Source organism: Geotrypetes seraphini, chromosome 6 (genome assembly GCF_902459505.1).
Source record: "Geotrypetes seraphini chromosome 6, aGeoSer1.1, whole genome shotgun sequence".
NCBI classification, from domain to species: Eukaryota; Metazoa; Chordata; class Amphibia; order Gymnophiona; family Dermophiidae; genus Geotrypetes; species Geotrypetes seraphini.
This window is the reverse complement of record NC_047089.1, coordinates 204,904,381-204,928,103: the sequence shown is the minus strand read 5'-3', so window position 1 is coordinate 204,928,103 and position 23,723 is coordinate 204,904,381. Positions and strand designations below refer to the sequence as shown.

The 23,723-nt window shown below is 41.6% G+C and overlaps 1 protein-coding gene across 5 annotated transcripts; it reads right to left on the bottom strand.

The window, feature by feature from the left end:
* On the bottom strand, nucleotides 1-23,185 carry PRNP (prion protein). Of its 5 annotated transcripts, none has more exons than XM_033947436.1 (3): nucleotides 22,967-23,185; nucleotides 5,462-5,558; nucleotides 1-1,954 (listed from the first exon to the last, which is right to left on the bottom strand). In XM_033947436.1, exon 3 carries the CDS (start codon nucleotides 1,950-1,952, stop codon nucleotides 1,215-1,217), a length of 738 nt encoding a protein of 245 aa, XP_033803327.1. In that variant the 5' UTR covers nucleotides 1,953-1,954; nucleotides 5,462-5,558; nucleotides 22,967-23,185; the 3' UTR covers nucleotides 1-1,214. The 5 variants fall into 5 exon arrangements, with proteins under 5 accessions (XP_033803327.1, XP_033803328.1, XP_033803329.1 ...); XM_033947437.1 differs by having other exon boundaries at nucleotides 23,055-23,172; XM_033947438.1 differs by lacking the exon at nucleotides 22,967-23,185 and adding an exon at nucleotides 22,675-22,693.
* Nucleotides 23,186-23,723: the final 538 nt, after the last annotated feature.

Below are 23,723 nucleotides of genomic sequence, written 5' to 3'. Positions count from 1 at the left end.
TGCAACTATGCAAAATTATATTCACAGATAAATATATAATTATGCTAGGCTATTTGGTCCCATATTTCATTACATTTTAACAAGTTAGTCAAGTACTGGACTGGTAGACATTTTACTTGTACACAAAATATAAGAGAGAAATCAAGCATGAAACACATTTACAAGCCAGATCCCACTTTCTCTAATCACCACAGGTCAGTCTTTAATTAATATGAATACTTGAGCAAAGTGAATAGGATTATGTCTTCTTTCACCCAATATGTCCCCATATCTAACTCCTGGCTTTCCAGTCCAATGGTATTTTATTTTAACCATTCTTCCTATTTTGATTGTGGCGAGTTGATGTTGAAATGCTTTGATCCTTGAATCAATGCTGCAAGAAGGTTATCTCCCCTTTTTCTCCACTGTCCCACATTCAACCCAGTCATCTCGCCCTTCCTTCTGAATCTGGTATGCTTGTGCCAATAAACTGCTCAGCAGGGGTTAACATTATACAAGATCTTGAGTTCTCTAAAAGTGATGTAATTAGATCTTAAACCCTGTTGTGCATGAAAGATGACTGAACTCAACCCATGTCTCTTGCAACTTTAGAAAACACATTTTAAAGTCAATTATTTACCTAATTCAGGCAGGGACAGATGTGTCCAGTGTCACACAATGACCAGTGTGAGAAGATTGGTAGAGAAATTTTGGATGAAGTGGCTTCTTGTAATTTAATGCAATCCAGAGACAACATTCTTACATTTCAAAGAACCAGTGTTTTACTTGGTTCACCACAAGGATTCCAACATAGCAGCTGGGTAGAAATGATACTTTTATAAGGCTTATGAACGCTTAGAGCTATAAGCTTGAGAAACTAATAGGGGTAACCTTTGAATACTCTCCATAAGTCTCTTCTTTATCCAACGACAATGCATTTCTATTAACTAATGTTCTGTTTGGTGAACACGTAGGTATTTTCCTAACTTTTTGTTTCATTTGTTGAACTGCATTTGCTTTCACTTTTAACATGCTAATAAGGATAGTAGGTAATGTGCACAACTTGGAAAAAGGAATGGGGTGTGCATGTCGGTCTTCTTTCATGCTTGGTCATACATTGACTGGATTATGACAAAAATATCAGAATTAGGAAGAATTCTCTGCTTTGCCATTTATGTACACACTCCCCTCAAAGCACTAGCATGGGATCTGCAAACACTAGCCATATGCATTTATCAGTGAGTGACAAAGGAGATGAACAGAAGCACGCAGAGTACCAGTGAAGAGAAAGTGAGTATCTCTGCCCCCGACGCCATACGATATTCTCTGATGCACAACTGCCTAATCACGTGTTGCATGACTTGGATCTCCATGGCATCTGTTTCATTTATGTTCTTCTCTGCAGAGGGTTTCATCACAAATTCAGTCATGGAATAGTTGAAGCAATCATTGACAAAGATGTCTTCTGTCACCCGCTGGTTGTCGTAGTACTGGGGTCTGTAGACACGGTCTGGGAACTGGTTGGAGTGGTAGTTGTAGTATTGCCGCTGATAATCATCATCAAAGAAAATTCGGCTCCTCCCGACAGCATTTCCCAGTGCATAGCCTCCTATGCCCCCGGCAACTGCCCCTGCCACTGCAGCTCCAGCCATCATTTTCATGTTTGGCTTGGGTTTGTTGTACGGTTTCCACTGCTTGTTGTTGTAGCTGCTTCCCCCTCCATAAGGGTTGTAGTTTTGACCCCAGTTGTTCCAGTTGCTTCCAGGATAACTCGGGTTCCGGTTCTGGTTCCCCCAGGTGCCCCCGGTGTTGCCTGTCCCGGTATTTGGGTTGCCCCAGCTGCCCCAGTTGCTTGTAGGTTTCTTACTCCCACCTTTATTTTTTCCACTTTTGATTTTTAGAGGCTGGGAAATATCTATCCATGTCAAAAATAGCAAGACCATAATACTGCAGGCTAGCAGACTCTTCGCCATGGCTGTAAATGTAAAAGTTCAAAGAGATTAATTAAAGAATGGAAATGGGTACCGTAAAATATATTTCACACACTTACCCCTGTGTAACTTAGATGAAAAATGCTGTACAGACAGTGCCTGGGTTAAGAACGAGTTCTGTTTTTTAAACCATTCTTAAGTTGAATTTGTATGTAATTTGGATCCTATACAGTACAGTCTATAAAAACATTACAATTTAAAGAATCAGTCCTCAAAATAAAAGTACTGTAGTTTAAATAGAAATAAGAGATAGGAGGTTTACACTTACTTTTGTTCTTCATCCATCCCACTGTTCCCTCTCCATCACCACATCCAACATTCCCTTTCATCTCTCTTCCCCATGCATCTGTACCTCACACCTCTTCCACCACCATGTCCAATATTTTTCTCTCTCCCTCCCTATGCCCAACACTTCACTGCTTTCTTCATTTCCCTATGTGCACCATCTCTCTTTCCCTCTCACTCAAGACACCCATGCCCAACAATTCTCCCCCCACCTCAGTATCTCTTTGCCTCACTCCCTTCATTATTCCATCCTATCCCATTTTAATCTGAAAAAATATTTGTTATATGAAAGCAGTAAGTATCAGGGTTGGAACTAAGATAGGATGCTTGTGGCACTGCCCCGAGTGCCAAAGCAGCTCCTGATTGGTGAGGCCTGACTTTAGTACAGGAAGAGTCAGTTGGAGCATACAGTGAGTGATTTCCTTCACTCGCCGGTGCTCTGGCTGCCCTCTCCTGCCTCCCCTTAGCAGTCAGAAAATACTGCAAATGACTGGGACCACGAAGCATGCTGCACTGATTCCCATGGCTGTGGCTAAGACACAGCAATACCTAGTTCCTGCACTGGTGCATCTATAGGTATGCTACACTATTCAGTGTCTTCTTTTAATGACCTTATTCCTAGTTCCCTTTCCCCCCCCTTCTCTCTGCAGGCAGTTTATGTAGAACATGGCCATACTGCATAGGCTATGGGTGGGGGGAGTCATCAACATGGTTTACCATTAGTTTTCCACAGATCATGCTATTTTAGCACAGGGTAATGGAACCCATCTGCTAAAATAGCACAACTTGACCCAAAACAACCCATCTTAACAGTAACCCATATTGATAACTCCCCCCCACCTAAATGAATTAATGTAAACCCCCTGGTGATGGAGCAAGATATTACACTTAAAAAATGTTAATGTCACAGTGGTTTCCCCAAATAATCTCAACACCAAACCATGGAATTTAACATTAAATATATGGTTTTATTATTTTGTTAATTATTAGATGTTAAATCATTATTTTAAATTTAAAACTTGTAAGTGCCAAATTAACATATGCTTTTCAATTACAGGATAGCAAAATCAAACAGCTTTGTTATCAAGAACATCAAAAGCATTCTCAGACAGATACGATTGCTAGCCACATAATGTACTTATAAAACTATTTGGGTAAATTCACTTAGTAAAATACTAGATTCCTTAAAGTTTTTCTTTCAGGTCCTACACCTCAGAACCCTGAGGATTCTGTATCAGGTACTCTCAGGAATCTCAGTAACTTACTAAAGCTATTTTTCCTCTTCCAAGTGCTCTCTTGGATGTTGGGTACCGTTGCTTTTAGTGAATTCTTCCAGATCCAGGGAAATATTCCACTTAAGTAACATTCGCATCTGCCTCCCTAACTTTAAATAAATGAAAAGATGGAAAACCCTGTCTCCCTGTTTCCTATACATCACTTCTGCTTGATATTGCTTTAATTTACATGGACTAACCAGAATAAAATCAAACTAATAATTTTTCTTTTCTCCCACAAAAAAAACCTCAGATTGTGCTTACTCACACACATTCTCACAAATCTGACAATTGCTCAATTTTATCCCAGAACATATATGCTTTTTTGGGGGGGGCAGTTCTGTCACTTTAGTTCATACAGCCAGTAAACAATCCTATAATGGCCTGACTGTCCGAATTAACACCGGCAAAGCTGATATTTTTTTTACTTCACAATTTTCCTTTTTCATCATCTAATGTATACAACACAAATACCTTGATGCTAGTGAACCTGTGAAGCTCAAACTCTAATTAACTTCCATATTTTCAGTTTACCATCTCCTTCCTAACTAAATTTTACCTTAAATTCCTAAAACAAGCCAATTCCAGGCATACATCAGTCAAACATCTGTCTCATATCTTCAAGCCCTCCCAAATGACAATGAAAGGCAACAGCAGCAACCAGAATGTTTACCCTGGTTACCAGGACAACCAGCAGGCTCATTTATGCCTGTGCTAATACAGTCAAACCTCGGTTTGCGAGTACCGCAGTTTGTGTTTTGCAAGACGAGCAAAACATTTTCACAAATCGTGACTCGCAAACCGAGTATTGACTCGATTTGCGAGTCCCCCCGCCCGCAAACCCGCATCGCCGCTGCCCCCCCCACGCAAACCGGCATTGCTCCCCCTCATGAACGCTCGTGCCCCCCACCTCCGAGCGTTAACAGTCATCCCCTGCCTGCCCGCCCAAACTAAAGGCTTACCCCCAATCTGGCACAGCACGCAGCACCAACCCACAGGAGGTGCCAATGCCCGAAGATCCTGCCTCTTCCCAGACTGGGCCTTGACCATCTGCGCATGCTCAAGGCCTTCTGGCTCTCGTTCTCTCCGAGAATCTTGGAGAGAGGCGAGAGCCAGAACGATCTACAGCTTTAGTGATAGATTGAATGCGCTAACAATGGTTGGTTAGCTCTGAAAATCAGGAACTAACCAGATTCTGCCCCCGAAATGCCCCCAATATAGGTGGCTTGCACTTTGGTGCTAATTATTTATTTTCAGTGGCAAAAAAACTGTTAAGTGCCCTTGAAAAATGTTTGGTTAGCTGTCAACAAGCAATTTAACTGGTTGGTGGTCATTCCACTCATACTGTATACCTCCTTCTGGCCGATATTCAGCACATGTAATGGGATGGGGAGTACATGAGGATTTTTTAAAAATTATTTCTTATATACAGCTCACATTGAGGTCTCAAAGCAATGTATATTCAGGTATGGTGGGTATTTCTTTTTCCCTGTAGAGCTTGCAATCTTAGCTTGTTCCTTAGGCAATGGACGGTTACGTGAGCTGCCCCAGATCGCAAGGAGCTGCAGAGGGAAACGAACCAGGCTCTCATGGTTCTCAGTCCACTGCACTAACCATTAGACTACTCCTCCACTCTAGATTATGGGTTATCTGTACAGCTTTCTGCAGAGTTCTATCTTGGTTACATATTCAAACCTGACTTTATAATGATAAGTTATCTGTATAATGTCATCCATACTATTTCTGTGTTCAGACTTGAACACATAAGTTAAATAGATATCAGCTATCTATATAACTTCTTGTACCGTCCCAAATCCCATCCCACTTTGAGCACATAACTTGTGGCTATACAGTGACTTACATGGGAAAAATAACAGCCACTTATGCAATCTGTCTCTGATGCTGGCTGCAAAAGTGGTTTTGAACACTGACCTGGAGAGTACTAATGAAAAATGGAGCAGAGAGCTGGATATGTTGGATACGCTCTTAGAAAATGAAATTGCTGGTTTTCCTCTGGTCAGTGAAGGATCTAAAAGCATAGATGCAAGGTGAAAAGGCAATTCTGAGGACATTAAAGGGCTGCTCAATAAATATTCATATGCCCTTTCAATCAATACAAAACTTGACCACACATAGATGGATTTAAAAAAAAAAAAAGGATTTACCAAACACTATTGTCACTCTTGAGATTCTGAAAGTGTCTCCTTTAACACTTTTTTTTGTTCATATTTTACCAAAATTTTAAAACTGGAATGTCTGCTGTATGCACAGTTAACGTGAGAAGTTGACTGACTCCTGTCATGCAACGTGCATGAAAATGAATCAAGAAGGAGAGTCATAAGAAAGATTAACTCTATGCAGGTCACCAACACAAAGTCATAGGAGCCAACTTTACAAAACAATGGGGTGTGTTAAACCCAATACAAATTGCTCCTCCCTGGTCCAAGCCATTGGTTTAGTTCAGGGGTTATCAACCCAGCTCTCATGACGCACCTAGCCAGTCCAGTTTTCAAGCTATCCACAAATGAATATGCATTAGATAAATTTGCATGAACCACCTCTATTCAATGCAAATCTATCTCATCCATATTCATTGTGGGTATCCTGAAAGAGTGTGTTCTGAAGACTGGGCTGAGAACTATTGGCTTAGCTCAAAACACTTGGTGTGAAATACCAGCTGCATTCACAGAGTTGACACCTGTGCACCCAATGAAATCATTGAATTGTATGCTGCTGACTGCTAATTTTGGGGAATAGCAAATATCGGTTAATGTATGTGTAAGTCAGGGCTGCCAACCAGCTCCAGATTCATCCAACAGCATTATAAGAACATAAAAAATAGCCTTACTGGGTCAGACCAATGGTCCATCTAGCCCAGTATCTTCACTCATACCTGGCAAAACCCCAAGTAGTTGCAACAATCCATGCTACCAATCCAGTCCTAGGTGTAGCCCCTGACCTCCTATGGTATCATGTGGCTAGTTATGTGTACAGGAGGCATGCCAGAAGGACACAATCAGGTAAAAGGAGATGAAATAGTATCACTAGAAATTCCCCCTTTACCAGAATATTTGGGGTTCTGGGACACTGATCCCCTGACTATATGCATAGAGGTAGCCTGCTGTTTAGAGAATTTCTCTGCCAGCTCCCACAAACTATTAACCAGAGAAAGACAAACTGTTTCTCCCTACTCCCTTTCCCTTCTGACTCCAATTGCTTTCTGTGCTTGCTCTGTATACTGTTTTTCAAGCTAAAAGAACTCAGATTCTTTCAAAAGAGCCAATAGTATCTCTATGCCCCTTGCAGTGGGAGGAGTCCACACAGTGTGCATGATAGCTTCACTGTTGCCATGACATCAGAGGCCTGTCTGATGAATCTCTACACTTAGATTAAGTGAACACAGAGACAGATTTAGGAAACACAGGAATCCCCCTCTTCGCTGTACTTTGAAAAATACCAGTCAGCATGGGGGTCTATGGGTGAAAGTAGGGTTACCAGATGTCCAGGTGCCTGGGGGCTGGGGAATTTTCAAAACCAGGCAGTTTGTCTGGGTTTTGGAAGGCCCCCAAGCTTGAGGCTGCGTATGGAGGGCCTCTGAGCATGCACCTATGCAACATGATCTCATCATATTGCATCCGTGTGTGCTTGGAGGCCCTCCAGATGCGGCCCCGAGCTCAGGGAAAAGAGATAAAGTTCTTGTGGGGACAGGGTGGGATGGGGAAAATGTCCTCTTTTTAGACAAACAAAATCTAGTAACCCTATTCAGAAGTCTTGTCTCTACTCTCTAAGTTTTCTATTAGACTGGAAATCCATGCAGAGTACTAGGGTCTGGACCACACTTTGACACATGCAGCCCTGTGCAGAGGGCTGCTGTCTCCTTCAAATAGGGAGAATTTTTAAATGGTACTCATTTGCTTATGCATGGGCAAACAAATGAGTACTAAAGGTGCTTCTGCCTATTGTAAAACATGCCTAAAATTACATCTTCATGGTTTTCATTTCAAGACTTTTACAATAAAAGGTGACTTGCCTCCACTTCAAGAAAGTCAGAATTCAAAGTCCATGAGTGCAGTGGTAAAATTAGGACCAGCTCCTATGACAGAGAGCTCTCTACTTGCAGAGTTGCCAAGTTACCCATTCCACGAGGGAGACTTTTTAGCCAGTCCTGGATTTCTGCCAATCTCATACAGGTGCATCATGGGACCTGCAGCACAGATTTCAATTGATAGAATCATTGACTACAAATACTACACTGCTTTGAGATGATGTTTAAAACTAAGACTGGCAAAAAGTTTCTCTCCTGGAATAGGTAACTTGGCAGATCTGTCATTGCCTTATCGGCCATCGGGAGTTGGGAGAGAGAAGATTCTTGGAATATAGAATAAAGAATTGTTTTTGGCATGATACTATTAACAAAGGAGCAAAAGGAAAGGTATGTGAAAGGTAGAGTTGCAGCTGGCTCCAGATTCATCCACTAGGGTTGATCCGGTCCCAAGCTTACCCCAGTGCATGCAGAGACTTGTAGTTCTGCTATCCTAATTGCATTCTTTCAGAAAAGCAGCCACCTTCCTCCTAACAACTATTCCAAAATAGGCCCCTAAGCCTTGCAAGTTCCTACATGCAATGGAGAAGCCCCAGGATTACTAAAACAAATCAGGTAGGCAAATCTGAAGCCAGCTGGCAACTCTAGAAGGGAGCTTCTGCCTATACCAATACCTTCATAGGGAAGCAAAGTGTTCTAGAAAAGCTTGTAAGAATGGTTTAGCATGCATTGGACCTTTAAGCCATCAACACCCTACTTGACAAGCCAGTAATATTGCAGAAATTGCAGTGTGTTTTAAACAGTTCAAAAGAAAGAGTGACCTCATTAAAAAAAAGAATACTATAACCTGCTTTTCTGTATCAGTTCATCATATCCACCTTTGTGTTCTACCAGTGCTTTGAGTTTCCAGTTAATTTTATATTTTTAAACCGACAGTGTCATTTAGCCAACAAGAAAAGCTAGGGAAATCATGCACTCATCACCGTTGAATTTCTGCTTAACCATTAGAAATCCACTTCTGCACAATGCACCCATGAGGATGCCCTTCTGCATGAGGCAGGTGCCCCGAATTGCAGAGACAACTAATGTACTGTTGCCATGGTGAGGATAAGCTGCCTTCATCCTTTATTACAAGCCTCACACTCACAGCCTGCAGAATTGAGATCTAATGAACACAGGTGGTTTCTCTAAACAGGTTTGTTTTTTTTTAGGGGAGGGAACAATTCCCATTGCATGGATCTGGATTTTACAGACTTTCAAAGGCGGGAGAGGGGAAATACAATAAGAGTTGTTTAAATACTTATGTGGCATAAATGCACATAAAGCGAATCTCATTTGAAAGGAAGCTATGTAATGAGAGGACATAGGATGAAGTTAAGAGATGAGTCTCAGGAGTAATCTAAGGAAATACTTTTTCACAGAAGGATGGTAGATGTATGGAATAATCTCCCGGTTGAGGTGGTGGAGACAAAGACCATGTTTGAATTCAAGAAAGTGTGGGACAGGCACATGGGCTCTCTTAGGGAAAGGAAGAGATAGTGAATGCTGCGAATGGGCAGACTGGATGGACCATTTGGCCTTTATTTGCCATCATGTTTCTATAATTGGACATCATACTTTAAAAAGTTAGGAGATTTCAACATGGAAACAGACAGAGCCAATGAGAACACTTACATTGATGATTTCTTAAATACAATGCACTCCCTCGGCTGGACACAAATCATAAATCAACCAAAGCATACAAAAGGAAGGACTCGACCTATTTGTTGCCCAATCCCATTGTCCTTCACAAGTCAAAATCAATAAAGTGCAAAATGTTCCCTGGTCTGACCACTACCTAATTTCCTTCAGATGGACCTGCAAAGTCCCAAGTAAGCAAATCCCAAGCCCCAAAGATCACAGAGAAACATGACCAAATTGAGATAACTGACCTGAACCCATTCTGAAAAAGAATCTCACAACTTTGAACTCCCCCCTACCAAAGCAGTAATGCTGTAGAATGAATCCCTCCCATTATCACTTAACAAAATCGCTCCTAAACATGAGGTAGTGATTAAAACAAACAAAAAGTGCCCCATGGTTTAACGATGATCTACGGAATGAAAAACAAAAGCTTAGAAAGGCAGAAAGAGACTGGTGAACTTGTCCAAAAACACCTAAACAAACCTACCAATCAATAACGTAAAGTGTAAAGAAGTAACACTATAACAAAAAGATTGAGGAATCCTCATCGCAAACCAAAGAACTTTTCTCCACAGTAGCGAGGCTAATGAGCAATAGCAAAAAGTCAGCAAATCTTCCACAACATCAAAGCTCAAACAATGGCAAATGTTTAAATGGTTTGCTAAACAAGATCTTCCCGACACACCTCGCTGGCCTAATTTCCAGAAGCCAATTTTACATTCCTTCAAACTACGTTTGTTGCCCTCGATGTCTAGATACACATGTTCAAAAGTTTCTCTTATAATTAAATCTTCTACTCAATTTCTAAAAAAATAATTTGAAAAAAATTGAAAACAAAATAAAAATACTCATTGGATTTATCTTTTTAGTTCACAACAATTTATTATGTCTATACCTCTACCAGATGCACGCAATGTTGTACATTAAACACATAAAGAGACAGTCCCTGCTTGATAAATCTTACAATCTAATTAAGACATAAGAATTGCCACTGCTGGGTCAGACCAGTGGTCCATCATGCCCAGCAGTCCACTCACGTGGCGGCCCTCTGGTCAAAGACCAGTACCCTAACCGAGACTAGCCCTACCAGCGTACATTCTTGTTCAGCAGGACATACAGGACAAAAGAGTGAATCTATATATGCTGCTCAGGTAGGGAATTAGAAGGAGAATGATGAGGCGGATATGGTGGGGGGACTATGGAGGGAATGACCAGCCAAACTTGGTGCTTTACAAGTTGGTTTAGGACCTAAATGCAGCTTCAAAAAAGCAGGCTTTCAGTCTGGATTTGAACACCATCAGAGATGGAGCCTGATATACCGAGTCGGGCAGGTTGTTCCAGGCATATGGCACAGCAAGGTAGAAGGGATGGAGTTAGGAGTTGGCCGTGGAGGAGAAGGGTACTGCCAAGAGAGACTTGCCTGATGAATGGAGTTCTCGGGGCGGAGTGTAGGGAAGGATAAGAGGAGAGATACAGAAGAGCTGCAGAGTGAATATATTTGTAAGTCAATAAGAGGAGTTTGAACTGAATGCGGAAACGGAGAGGGAGCCAGTGAAACAACTGGAGGAGAGGGGTAATGTGAGCATAATGGCCCTGGCAGAATATGAGACGTGCAGCAGAATTCTGCACAGATTGAAGGGGAAGGAAAAAAGAGATGACATAGCAGAAGACCTGTAAGAAGCATGTTGCAGTAGTCCAGGCGAGAGGCAATGAGGATACTGGCAGTGTGTTCAGAGAGGAAAGGCTGGATTTTAGTGAGGTTGTAGACTAAAAGACAGGATTTGGCAGTTTGTTGGATATGCAGAGAGAAGGAAAGAGACCCAGAGGTTGCGAGCTGAGGTGACAAAGAGGATGAGTGCATTATCCACCAAAATAGAGAAGGGTTTAGGAGTAAAGATGAGGAGTTCAGTTTTGGACATGTTTAATTTTAGATGGCGGTGAGACATCTAGGTAGCAATGTCAGATAGGCAGGCCAAGACCCGGGTCTGGATTCCTGTAGAAATTTCAGGTGTAAAGAGATCCGTCTCAAGTGATTTACATTATGTGGGGAAAAAGGAACTCAAACTAAAGCTACATGATGCAGGGTTACATGTTAGGAATCACTGCCCAGGTAAAGGATCTAGATGTCATCATTGACGATACATTGAAACCCTCAGCTCAATGTGTGGTGGCTGCTAAGAAAGCATTAGAATGTTAGGAATTATCAGGAAAGAAATGGAAAACAAATAATGTTATAATGCCCTTACAGCGCTCCTTGGTGAAGCTACACCTCAAATACTTGTGCAATTCAGTCTGCCGCATCTCAAAAAGATATAGTGGAATTAGAAAAAGGTATAGAAAGGGGCAACAAAAATGATAAAAGGAATGGGATGACTTCGCTATGAGGATAGGCTAAAGCAGCTAGGGCTCTTTAGCCTGGAGAAAAAATGGCTCAGGGGAGATATGATAGAGCAGGGGTGTCAAAGTCCCTCCTCGAAGACCGCAATCCATTCAGGTTTTCAGGATTTCCCAATGAATATGCTTGAGATCTATTTGTATGCACTGCTTTCATTGTATGCTAATAGATCTCATGCATATTCATTGGGGAAATCCTAAAAACCCGACTGGACTACGGCCCTCGAGGAGGGACTTTGACACCCCTGTGATAGAGGATCTATAAAATACTGAGTGGTATGGAACAGGTAGATGTGAATTGCTTGTTTACTTGTACCAATAATATTAGGACTAAGGGGCATGCGAGTCGCCACTCTGACTTAGCAGGTCATGTTCTAGACCAGGGGTGGGCAACCGGTCCTAAACCTAATCTTCATCCAAAAATATTCATCCACCGACACAATAACCACTAACTGCTCCATTGAACCAAAACTCTGGTCCAATCACCATCTAATCACTTTCAACCACACCTACACAGCAAATGAACCATCAACTAAGAAACAACCCCAGCATAAGATAATCTACAACAGCAACAACAAAATCTCTCCTTGGGTCTTTCTAACCTAGCAAGAACATTGAATCCAGATCCCAAATCCATCAAAAAAGGCGCCTCGACCTGGCACACCAAAGTACAAAACCTCTACGAGGGCTTAGCCTCAGCAAAATAAATCAAATGCTACCCTTACAATCTCTCCTCTTCCTGGTTCACTGACAACTTAAGAACCAAAAAAAGAGAACTAAGAAGAGTAGAAAGGGATTGGTATAAATTCAGGCCGAATGGTGACAAATCCAGCTGAAAGAAACTACATGAAGGATATAAAACTATTCTCAATGCCAAAAAGGCCTACTACTCCCAACAACTACTAAAAACCTTCAACAGATTAAAGAACCTTTTTACACTAACTAAAAAGATATTCACAGCATCACAAGGAGACAACCAAAACCTGATCATCAACCTCAACAGCTAATCACTCTCCAACTTCTTCACTCATAAAATAGACAGAATACACTCTCATCTCGACACTGCCCAAGCAGAATTCTCAAACCCACTTCAAAAATGTCTCACTCGATGACCTTACCAATATTGTTGACTCCCTTCTCACCCATCTGGCTCCAATCTCACCGATAACATCCAACTATATCTTTCACTTAGAGAGAACTCTGACTCCTAGATTACAAAACTTCACAATCATCTCTCAGAAATCAAAATCTGGATGTCTACAAATAAATTACAACTAAACACCTCAAAAACTGAACTCCTCTGGATCCACAAAGAACACTGCACCTACAACTGCCTTTCTCTTCTCCGAGAACCATCTACCATAACTGCCAAAGACCAAGTACATCACCTCCAACTAGAAAGTGCTAGATGCAGATCTTACTCTCATTTCTTATCAAAATACAGGAATTAACTGCCTCTACACATCAAATCCCTCAAAAGACTTTTGAGCTTTAGGAAAGCAATAAAAACCTACCTCTTTACCTAATTTCTGGATGATACAGCACCCAGACGCCAACACCCTCCATACATCATCAGTGTTAAATTGCCTACTAGAGCATCCAACCCACTATCTTCCTCCTTCAGCCATATAGTCTGTATCACGCACTAACGTATTCCTCACATATGTTGAGCTAATCTCTTGCTTCAAGTGGATCAAACTATATGTGAAATTAAACTTATCTCTGGAATTGCTAATGTAAGATGAATTATCTGTAGGTTATAAATCCTTATTTTGTACCTGCTAATTTAGGGTGAACAACTGTACTAGATGAATACCATTATAGCCTATATTGCCTTAATTGTCTGTATCTCGTTTGTTTATTTATTATGTATGTTACCTTGCAACCCGTTCTGAGCTCTCTGGGGAGAACAGGATGTAAAATGAAATAAATAACTTGTAGATTGAAAGTAAACTGGAAAAATTATTTCTTCGTTCAACGTGTAATTAAACTCTGGAATTTGTTGCTGGAGAATGTGGTGAAAGAAGTTAGCTTAGCACGGTTTAAAAAAGGTTTGGATAATTTCCTAAAAGAGAAGTCCATAAGCCATTATTAAGATGGCTTGGGGAAATCCACTGCTTATTCCTAGGATAAGCAGCATAAAATCGATTTTTCTCCTTGAGATCTTGCCAGGTACTTGTGACTTTGGTTGGCCACTGGTGGCAACAGGATGCTGGGCTTGATGGACCTTTGGTCTGTCCCAGCATGACAATTCTTATGTTCAAGCTAGAAAAACCCTACTTATACTGGCAATCATGGGAAACTGCTGGTACAACATGGTCTGTCTCTCAATTAGTACTTAATATCTATTCTTCCATTTTGTTCTATCTGTGTACTATACAATCTCCTGCAGATTGAACCACAATCACTTACTTAATATATTTCAAAATCTTCTGCTTTTTCAAATTGGTACAAAACCTTACTAGCAACTTGTAAAATGGCTTCTAAAATTTGCAAAGAAGTTCAACTTTTGGACAGTATCATGTGTAACTGTGGAAAAGGTCTGGAAAAACTCACTCTGCATTGATTCAGCTAACATGAACTGGCAAACTCTATGGTCTAAAGCTCTACAACTTACTCTCTAGCAGGAATTACACAATCACCTTTCTTTACACTACACAAAGCCTACTGGACTACTGCTAAACTAAGCAAGTTCTCCAATGATCCTTGCTCAAAATTATGTTGGTCATTCTCCTCAGAACCAGGCACTTTGTCTCACTTACTGTTTCATTGGGTCAATCTCTGCCTTTATTGGAATTACACTTGGGAAAGAATCAATGCAATAACCCTACTGAACAATTCTGTTTTCATCTCATATTCCATTGTGATTCTTAGAGCTTCAATGCTAGAAATTTCTATCTTTGAAAATTATATTAAACTCTTCAGTACTATGCTGGCCCCACTCATCTGATAGTACTGCAATGGAAGGATAATACAAAATTATCTTTCTATGACTGGTGGTTCCTGCTATGTACAATCCGGAAATATGAAGATACCATCCCATTGCTCCAGCGCTCTATGCAGCTCACTGGTTACCAGTCAAAAAGCGATGCATCTTCAAAGCCCTGGTCATGACACACAAGAGATTCTACCAAAAACCCCCAGCCTACATAGCATCCAAGCTACACCCCTAACCGCCCCCTCCACTCCAAAGCGGAACAAAGACTCAGCATTCCCGCAGGGAGATCCTTTGAATGATTACAGCGTACAAAAGATCCTATAGCCATTTCCTACCTCAGCTATGGAACCAACTACCCACACATATCAGATCGCTAGACTCACGAATGACCTTCTGCAGAGCAGTAAAGACCTTCATCTTCCGCCAATCGGGTCATTAAAAACTGCCTCCTCAATATATTTCTCCTAGTACTCTTTGCTATGACCAGTCGGGTCTACTGTTATTGTCTACTGTAACCTATTTGTTGTCATGACTAGTCTGTTTTCAAACGATTGTGAATGTCTACTTATAACCCGTTCTGAGTTTCTGGAAGAACGGGATAGAAATCGAAATAAATAATTGCATCTCTTTAATTTTTCTCAAGTAAAAAAAAAAAAAAAAACTTGGGCACCTTTAGACAAAATTCTGCAACAATTCATAATGCTACCTATTTTAAATTTACTTGTATATTCTGTACTCTCAACATCATCACATTTCTTATGAATGTTCAGCAATAAAAGTTAATTTTGTTATTGTTTATTTATACTATGCACTGTTATGCAAGTAATATTTAAGACAGTATTGTCTGTTTTTATATAATTGTATTATTACACCATGCATTAAAAGTTAAAAAAAAATTTTTTTAATGGGCTGCGCACTTGGGAAAGGTGCGCTACGCTTATTAACTAGTGCAGCTTAGTAAAAGGGCCCCTAAGTTTGTATTTGAGGCTCTGGAGGACCCATAAGAATTTAGGGCCCGATTCTCTGTGTTCTGATTTTAGGTGGTGGTAGGCATCTGGCAGCCAATCGGGATGCACATTAAAAAAAAAAAACAAACAAAAAAAACCCACATAAAAACAGATGAGGAAGAGCACCTACATTGTAGGTGTTTGTAATGCATCTATGGAGACACGTATGGGCACTTACATTTCCCAAGGTGTGATGTGCGTTGCCAGAGGATGTGGTAAGAGCAGTTAATGTAGCTGGCTTTAAAAAAGGTTTGGATAAGTTCTTGGAGGGAAAGTCCATAGTCTGCTATTGAGACAGACATGGAGGGAGCCACTGCTTACCCTGGATCAGTGGCAAGGAATGCTGCTACTATTTGGGGTTTTGCCAGGAACTTGCGACTTGGATTGGCCTCCCTGAAGATGGGATACTGGGCTAGATGGGCCATTGGTCTGACCCAGTAAGGATATTCTTATGAATAAACAGTAGATATCTCCCAAGTCCACCTTTATGACAGTTTTAAGGACTTTTTTTCCAGGAACTTGTCCAAACATTTTTTTTTTTTTTTTTAAATCCTGCTATGGTAATGGCTTTTACCATATTCACCAGCCATGAACTCCAGATCTTTAATGATGAAATGGAAAAAGGGATGGTTACAATCAAAATGGTTTACATATTATGTATTATAATTACACCTCCACTACTTCATGCAAATCTCACTCATGAATATTCATTGTGGATATCCTGAAAAACCTGACTGGCTGGGGGTTCCTCCAGGTTTGGGAACCATTACCATACATAATTATCCCCTTACACCTTTAAATTGTCTATAGAAGAAGCTATAAGTCCCAAAAGACGTCTAAGCCTATAACATCTCACCAGATAGTTTCAGCCAATTCCAAACAAGATGGAACAGAATCCAGACATGCCAAGTTACCTAATTTCAGGAAATGAGGCTTTTAACCCTTTCAGGACCATAAGGATCGTAGGCCAATTTTTGTGGTTTTGACGACATTTTTATGGTAAAAAGGGCTTGCAGATGCCAAAAAATTGATTTTTTTTGTGAAATATCATTATTTTTATTTAAAAAAATCACACTTCTGGCTTATGGACAGTGTGGCAAGTGAATCTTCTTGTCAATCTAGCAACGACGCTAATGAATGAATGTCGGAACCAGTTTGTTTACATAAAGGCAGTATCATATGGAATCCGTACATATCAAATTTAGAACTGTAGACTATCCCAATCAAAATTTATAGGATTTTTAAGTTATGGGACAAATATGTCCCTTGGTCCTGAAAGGGTTAAGACAATCCTGGATTTAAAAAGTTATACCCCATGCAATTTGGGAGTTATAGTCCCTGATTCTATTAATTTTAATCCAAGATGCGGGTCCCATAATGCATAACCATAGGATTGTCAGAAAGCCAGAAATAGCCTAAATTTCCCTGTTGGAACTCAGTAACTTGTCAGTTCTAAGACTTTCGGTATAAATCCTGAACGTCCAGTTTTGTAATACATACCACATTCTGCAACAATGAAGCTAGAACATTTCCCTATGCAACCCATCATACAAAAATTCCCCCACTTTGTCTCTATTCCACCCCAATGTCCAGTATTGCCCCTCTATCTTTTGATGCCCCCAAGTCCATCAATACAGGATGTCCGGTGCGGTACTTGGAGAGACCCCCAGGAAAGAGACTTGGGAGTACTGGTCAACAAGTCAATGAAGCTGTCTATGCAATGTGCGGCGGCAGCGAAAAGAGCGAACAGAATGCTAGGAATGATTAAGAAGGGTATCACAAACAGATCGGAGAAGGTCATCATGCCGGTGTACCGGGCCATGGTATGCCCTCACCTGGAATACTGCATCCAGCATTGGTCGCCGTACATGAAGAAGGACACAGTACTACTCGAAAGGGTCCAGAGAAGAGCAACTAAAATGTTAAGGGGCTGGAGGAGTTGACGTACAGCGAGAGATTAGAGAAACTGGGCCTCCTTTCCCTTGAAAAGAGGAGACAGAGGACATGATTGAAACATTCAAGATAATGAAAGGAATAGACTTAGTAGATAAAGACAGGTTGTTCACTCTCTCCGAGGTAGAGAGAACGAGAGGGCACTCTCTAAAGTTAAAAGGGGGACAGATTCCATACAAACATAAGGAAGTTCTACTTCACCCAGAGAGTGGTAGAAAACTGGAATGCTCTTCCGGAGGCTGTTATAGGGGAAAACATCCTCTAGGGATTCAAGACAGAGTTAGACAAGTTCCTGCTGAACTGGAACGTACGCAGGTAAGGCTAGTCTCAGTCAGGGCACTGGTCTCTGGCCTAAGGGCCGCCGCGTGAGCAGACTGCTGGGCACGATGGACCTCTGGTCTGACCCAGCAGCGGCAATTCTTATGTTCTCCTTTTTCCCACTCCCCACATGTCCAGTATATCCTGTCACTCTACAACCCTATGTCAAGCATCCCCTCTCTCTACTCCTATACCCCTATGTCCCTTTTTCCTCCCTACTCAATCCAGCATCTCCTCTCACCCCCCATCCTCTAAGCCAGCATCTTCCTCCATCCCATCCCAGTACCCACTTCTCTTCTTCCCATCCCAATCCAGTATCTCCATTTTGTCACCCTACTCCCCCAGTGTCCACCATTTCTCCTTCTCCCCCGAGCCAGCATATTCCCTTTCTTTCCATCTCCCCTGATCCAGCATCTCCTCTTTCTCTCCCTGTACTTTTCTTCCAGGTGTTAACTCCCACAAGCTAGTCAAGAAATGTATTAAGAAGGTCCAATAAAAGGATGCCATTTATTTGCCAGTCAAACCGGCTCTATGCATGGCTATGCTTTTTACACAGAGCTCGGCTTTGGGTCTTTTCTACTTTATGCAAACATTTATGCAAAATGAGGCTCCACAGTTGAGTCTGCACTGCACATGGCTCCCTATCCCTCACATGCTGCTGTCTCTGTTACTAACTTTTTCTCCACCAAGCCAGTCGGGTTTTCAGGAAAGCCCTAATGAATATGCATGGAGCAGATTTGCAGGCCTTGCAACTCCGCTATATGCAAATCTCTTTCATGCATATTCATTAGGGTTATCCTGAAAACCCGACTGGCCTGTGAAGGGGCACATATATTCCTTGTAAGTTTTCTATTCCTGCTTGAACTGAGTTTGTATGTTTGCTAAATCACAAGGTCATTTTCTCTTTGTGTTCTGAGCTCTGTGTTTTACATCTTGTGCTTTAGAGAGATAAGAAACATTGCTAGACCTAGATGGAAACTTCCCACTAAAACCCCTCCTTATGTTTGCTACCTCTTTCTAATGTATCCTGTTACCAAATATGGTCTTTCCTACAGTTATGTTGCTTTTATGTATCCTGTTACCAAATATGGTTTTTCCTACGGTCATATGCTGAAAAAACTGACCCTTGTATAATGCTATAAAAATGGATGAAAAACTCATAATAAATGGACAATTTCTTTGGGACAAACCTGAGCTTGAGCATCCTTTCTTCCTAAAGAGACTGTCCCCAGTTGCATCTGACTTACAAACGACAGAGCATGTGAGGCAGTATTGGGACCAGAACCTTTTCAGCCTGGTGGTCCTCCATGACAGGGTTGGGAACCACTGCATTAGAGGATAATAACTATATACATATACTGATCCCCCAATCTTAGGCGAAGCAGTACCTTAAGCTGATGATTTTTTCTTATTATTAACTAACTTATTTTAGGCTGGGGAGGGAAGCCTCAGAGTTTAGAGTAATTTGCACGGTTGATCCATGCTCAACAATTCAGAATAATCTGCTTGCTTTGCTCTTTTTGGTTGATCCATGCTCAACAATTCAGAATAATCTGCTTGCTTTGCTCTTTTTGCAGTCATTGGCAAAAGAAAAAAACCAACCCTCACCCCTTTTATTCTTCTATTTATTCTTTTTTATTTAATTGTAAATTCTCTTATTTTAAATTCTTTTTTAAATAAACATTATAGGAAGCAGTGGAGTACTCCAGGTTCTATGAGAATGGGTTAAGGCAGGGGTAGGGAACTCCGGTCCTCCAGAGCCGTATTCCAGTCGGGTTTTCAGGATTTCCCCCAATGAATATGCATTGAAAGCAGTGCATTGCAAATAGATCTCATGCATATTCATTGGGGAAATCCTGAAAACCCAACTGGAATACAGCTCTCGAGGACCGGAGTTCCCTACCCCTGGGCTAAGGGCTCCTTTTATGAAAGTACGCTAGCGTTTTTAGCGCACGCACCAGATTAGCATGTGCTATAATGCACGCTAGCCGAAAAACTACCGCCTGCTCAAGAGGAGGCGATAGCAGCTAGCGCGCGGAGCATTTTAGAGCACACTATTCCGCGCGTTAAGGCCCTAATGCGCCTTTGTAAAAGGAGCCCCAAGTTCAGTTCTGGATTGTATAGCAGATACATTACCCATACCCATATTAGCACACAAAAGCACACGTAGGAATTCTTGGCATGAAACTTCACACAGAATGTGGAGAAACCCTCTGGATGCAGAGAATTTTCCTACAACATAGGAAAATCAAGTTAGTCTATCTAGCTCACTTTGCTAATTTAACAGAGATGTGCAGGTGCTGTAAATATTCTTTAGTTGTTCTTTCTATTTTAGAAGAGGGAGTTAATATTAAACCTGTCTATTCTTCTGCTGGGGACCTTCAGTCTTGTCTTATTACATGCATGCTTCCTAAAGATAATTCTAGGCAATCAAATTCCACAACTATTGCCAGGAAAGCACTGCCCTGTACATGCCACATCCCTGCCTCCAGCCTTCCATGGAAAAGGTGCGGTCACGGGTGAAGAGGAGAAATCCTGAATCACTCTCAGTAAAGATTTTTTTTTGGTACTTTTATAGTAATTTACAAGCCAGAGGAAGAAAAACTGATCAGACAACCTAACTCAAAATACCAGCAATTCTATTTACAGCTATTTTTTTAAAAAACATCTCACCACACCCTATTAAGGACTTTCATGCTCTCTTCCCCAGCTTTGCTGATGTCTGTAATACAAATGCTTGCTGAGCTTAACTCCCTCACCAAATCTGACTGGTTGATAGCTGAATAATTCTTCATTTGATTATTCTATCAAAGGGCATCATATTACCTAGTTCAGCGGCAAGATTTACAAAGACCCACAATGGGTAGAGAAGGGAGTCTGAGATATTCCAAGTCTCTCACTCTTTTTCTTTCTTCCTCAAGGTTTAGCTTCTCTCTCCTCTTTCTTCCCACCAATCCGTCCTCCCTCCAATCTCTGCACCTCTCTTCCTTCCCTTCCTCCCCTGCCCACGATCCATAGCAAAGGTTATCGCCCCTCTCAAGGTCCCAACCCTTTATTCTCCCTCCCGACCCCATGATCTCCCCCCCCAGGCCTACTGAAGTACCTGGTGGTCCGGCGGGGGTCTTTGTGGCAGAAGCGTGACCCTCTTGCTCCTGCTTCCATGCGTCTGCCTTCTAAATTGGCTACCGTGGTCTTTCGTGGCTGCTCGTGGCTTTTCCTGTACCTAGAGCTGACGCGACAGGTCGCGACAGACATTTTAGAAGGCAGCCGTGAGAAGACAGGAGCAAGAGCGCTATACTCCTGCCACAAAGACTTCTGCTGGACCACCAGGTGCCTCGGTAGGACTGTGTGTGTGTGTGGGGAGGGGGAAAATCATGGGGTTGAGAGGGAGATTATACGGTTGGGGCCTGGAGAGCCGCAACCACATGGCAGAAGAGCCGCATGTGACTGAAGAGCCGCAGGTTGGTGACCCCCGGCCTAGTTCATAGAAAACAGAGAAAAACATAAGGAGATAAAGACCATATGACCTATCTAGTCCACCTATTCTTGCCTTCTACTATCCTTGCTCTCCCTTAGAGATAGCTTGGGACCAGTATATTGTATCTTGTACTTGGATACATTTTTTTGTCTCCACCACCTCCACCGGGAGGCTGTTCCATGTATTCACCACCTTGAGGTTACTGCTGAGTCTATCCCTTTCACCTTCATCCTATGCCCCCTCATTCCAAAGTTTCCTTTCAATTAAAGGAGACTCACATCATGTGTAAATATGCCACATAGAAACATACAGTAGGTCTCTGTCATATTTTCTCTATCCCGCCTTTCCTCCAAATTATAGATATCGAGATCTTTATATTTGTCCCCATATGCTTTACGATGAAGACTATTGACCATTTTAGTAGCCGTCCTCTGAACTGACTCCATCCTGTTTATATCATTTTGAAGGTGTGGTATCCAGAATTGTACACACAGTATTCTAAAAGAAATCTGATCCACATTGCAAATAATCTTGCCATAAACAACTTGATAAATACTGGAGGTAAAGTGCTACTCTGGACAAATTTCTTAGCTAAACTTCTCTGGTGCCTGATTAACTTAAGCTTAAGTCAAAATAAGGCTAAGTACCCCCAACACTGAGAAAATTTTGCTGCGTCCAATGAGAGACAATTGTCTTGGGTTTACCATCCCCAATCAGTTTTGAAAATTTGGTTCCTATGCCCCCGAGCAGTGGTTGGCAACCCAGTCTTTCTGTATGTATGCAAATCAGCTTTATGAATATTCATTGTAGGTAGTCTGAAAACCAAATTAGCTCTGCAAATCTGGAGTAGCTGGATTGCTACCACTGCTCAGGGGAAAAAGCTGCTAAAATATAAGACTAGAAAACATAGATACTGCCAGATACTGCTGAGAGAAATATCCTGTTCTGAAAAGGATGTTAGCCCATGCTGCAGAGCATTAAATGACCAAAACATTTATGTTCATTTTAATACCATTCCTTCCCCCAATGTTATTTATAGGATTTTCATATCTGCATTTACAGCCTAAGAGATAAAATCGTGTGTAATGAAGAGCTGTAAAACACCCTCCCTCCCCTCCCCCCACAATCACACCACACACGACACCAATAACCCCTGGCACTTTGACTAACAGCAAATAATTAGGCTTTAAACATTTTCCGTTTACCTCCCAAACCTCAAATAACGAGCTCCCCCGCCCCCTGCCTGGGTTATATACAAGAGAACACCCAGAACCGCGCTTCTTTCCCTACAGTGACAGGACATGTGCGTTGGACAGATTATTAATAACTCACATCCCTGTCTACATTTGGCAGGATTCCTCCCCTGATTGTTGACTAGTCTGCCTCTTATGAGCCTGCAAATAAGTATTTATCCCGTAGACACAACATGGGTGAAACCTTTAAGAAATCGTCGACACCCCACCTCCCAGAACAGCCGTCTAGGGAAGGAAGTGCGCAAGGCTGCTGCTTTCTTCTCTAGACACAAAGCACAGGACCAAAAAAAAACAAAAACCCCAACCAACACCCAGACATCGCTGATGTAAGACTGCGATGCTTGTGTGTCTGCTGTGTGATCAGAACTTACCCCGGGTATCTTGTCTGTGCTATGTAGAGAAGCACTGAAACCCAGAAATCCTTTAACGCTGCACACGTTCACTCAGCCTTCCACTCACCCCTCCAGATCTGAGTCTGACCAGCTGCAGAGCAATGGGAGGCGGGGCCTAGGGAGATCCCTCGATCCCAGTACACACGGTTCTCTTTCCACCCACAGCTCTCCCTTTACCAGAAATGATTGACGCACTGCACTGCCTAGAAGGCTCAGTGAATACAGCTCTTAAGGGGACAGGGGCGGGTCCAGAAGCTAATAATTTGATATTTGTTTTCATATTCTTTTTTTTTTTTTAATTGACCACTTGATTTTTAGATGGTTTAAAGACGTTTATTAAACGAACTCCAACACAGTTTAAAACAGTGGTCTCAAACTCAAACCCTTCGAAGGGCCACATTTTGGATTTGTAGGTACTTGAACGGCCGCAGAATAAATAGTTAATGTCTTATTAAAGAAATGACAATTTTGCATGAGGTAAAACTCTTTATAGTTTATAAATCTTTCCTTTTGGCTAAGTCGTAATAATAATATTGTCATTTATAGCTAAAGAGACATATGATCAAGAAACTGTTTTATTTTACTTTTGTGATTATGATAAACATACCCAGGGCCTCAAAATAGTACCTGGCGGGCCGCGAGTTTGAGACCACTGGTTTAAAATGATCCTCTTTAGTTTCCAGCAGCATTAAACACACTTCTCGGTAACCTATTGCCTAAACTGGATCCAGACCTT

Excerpts from the sequence above, each read along its gene's own strand:
- PRNP (XM_033947436.1), bottom strand. The coding sequence starts at position 1,952 with ATGGCGAAGAGTCTGCTAGCCTGCAGTATTATGGTCTTGCTATTTTTG.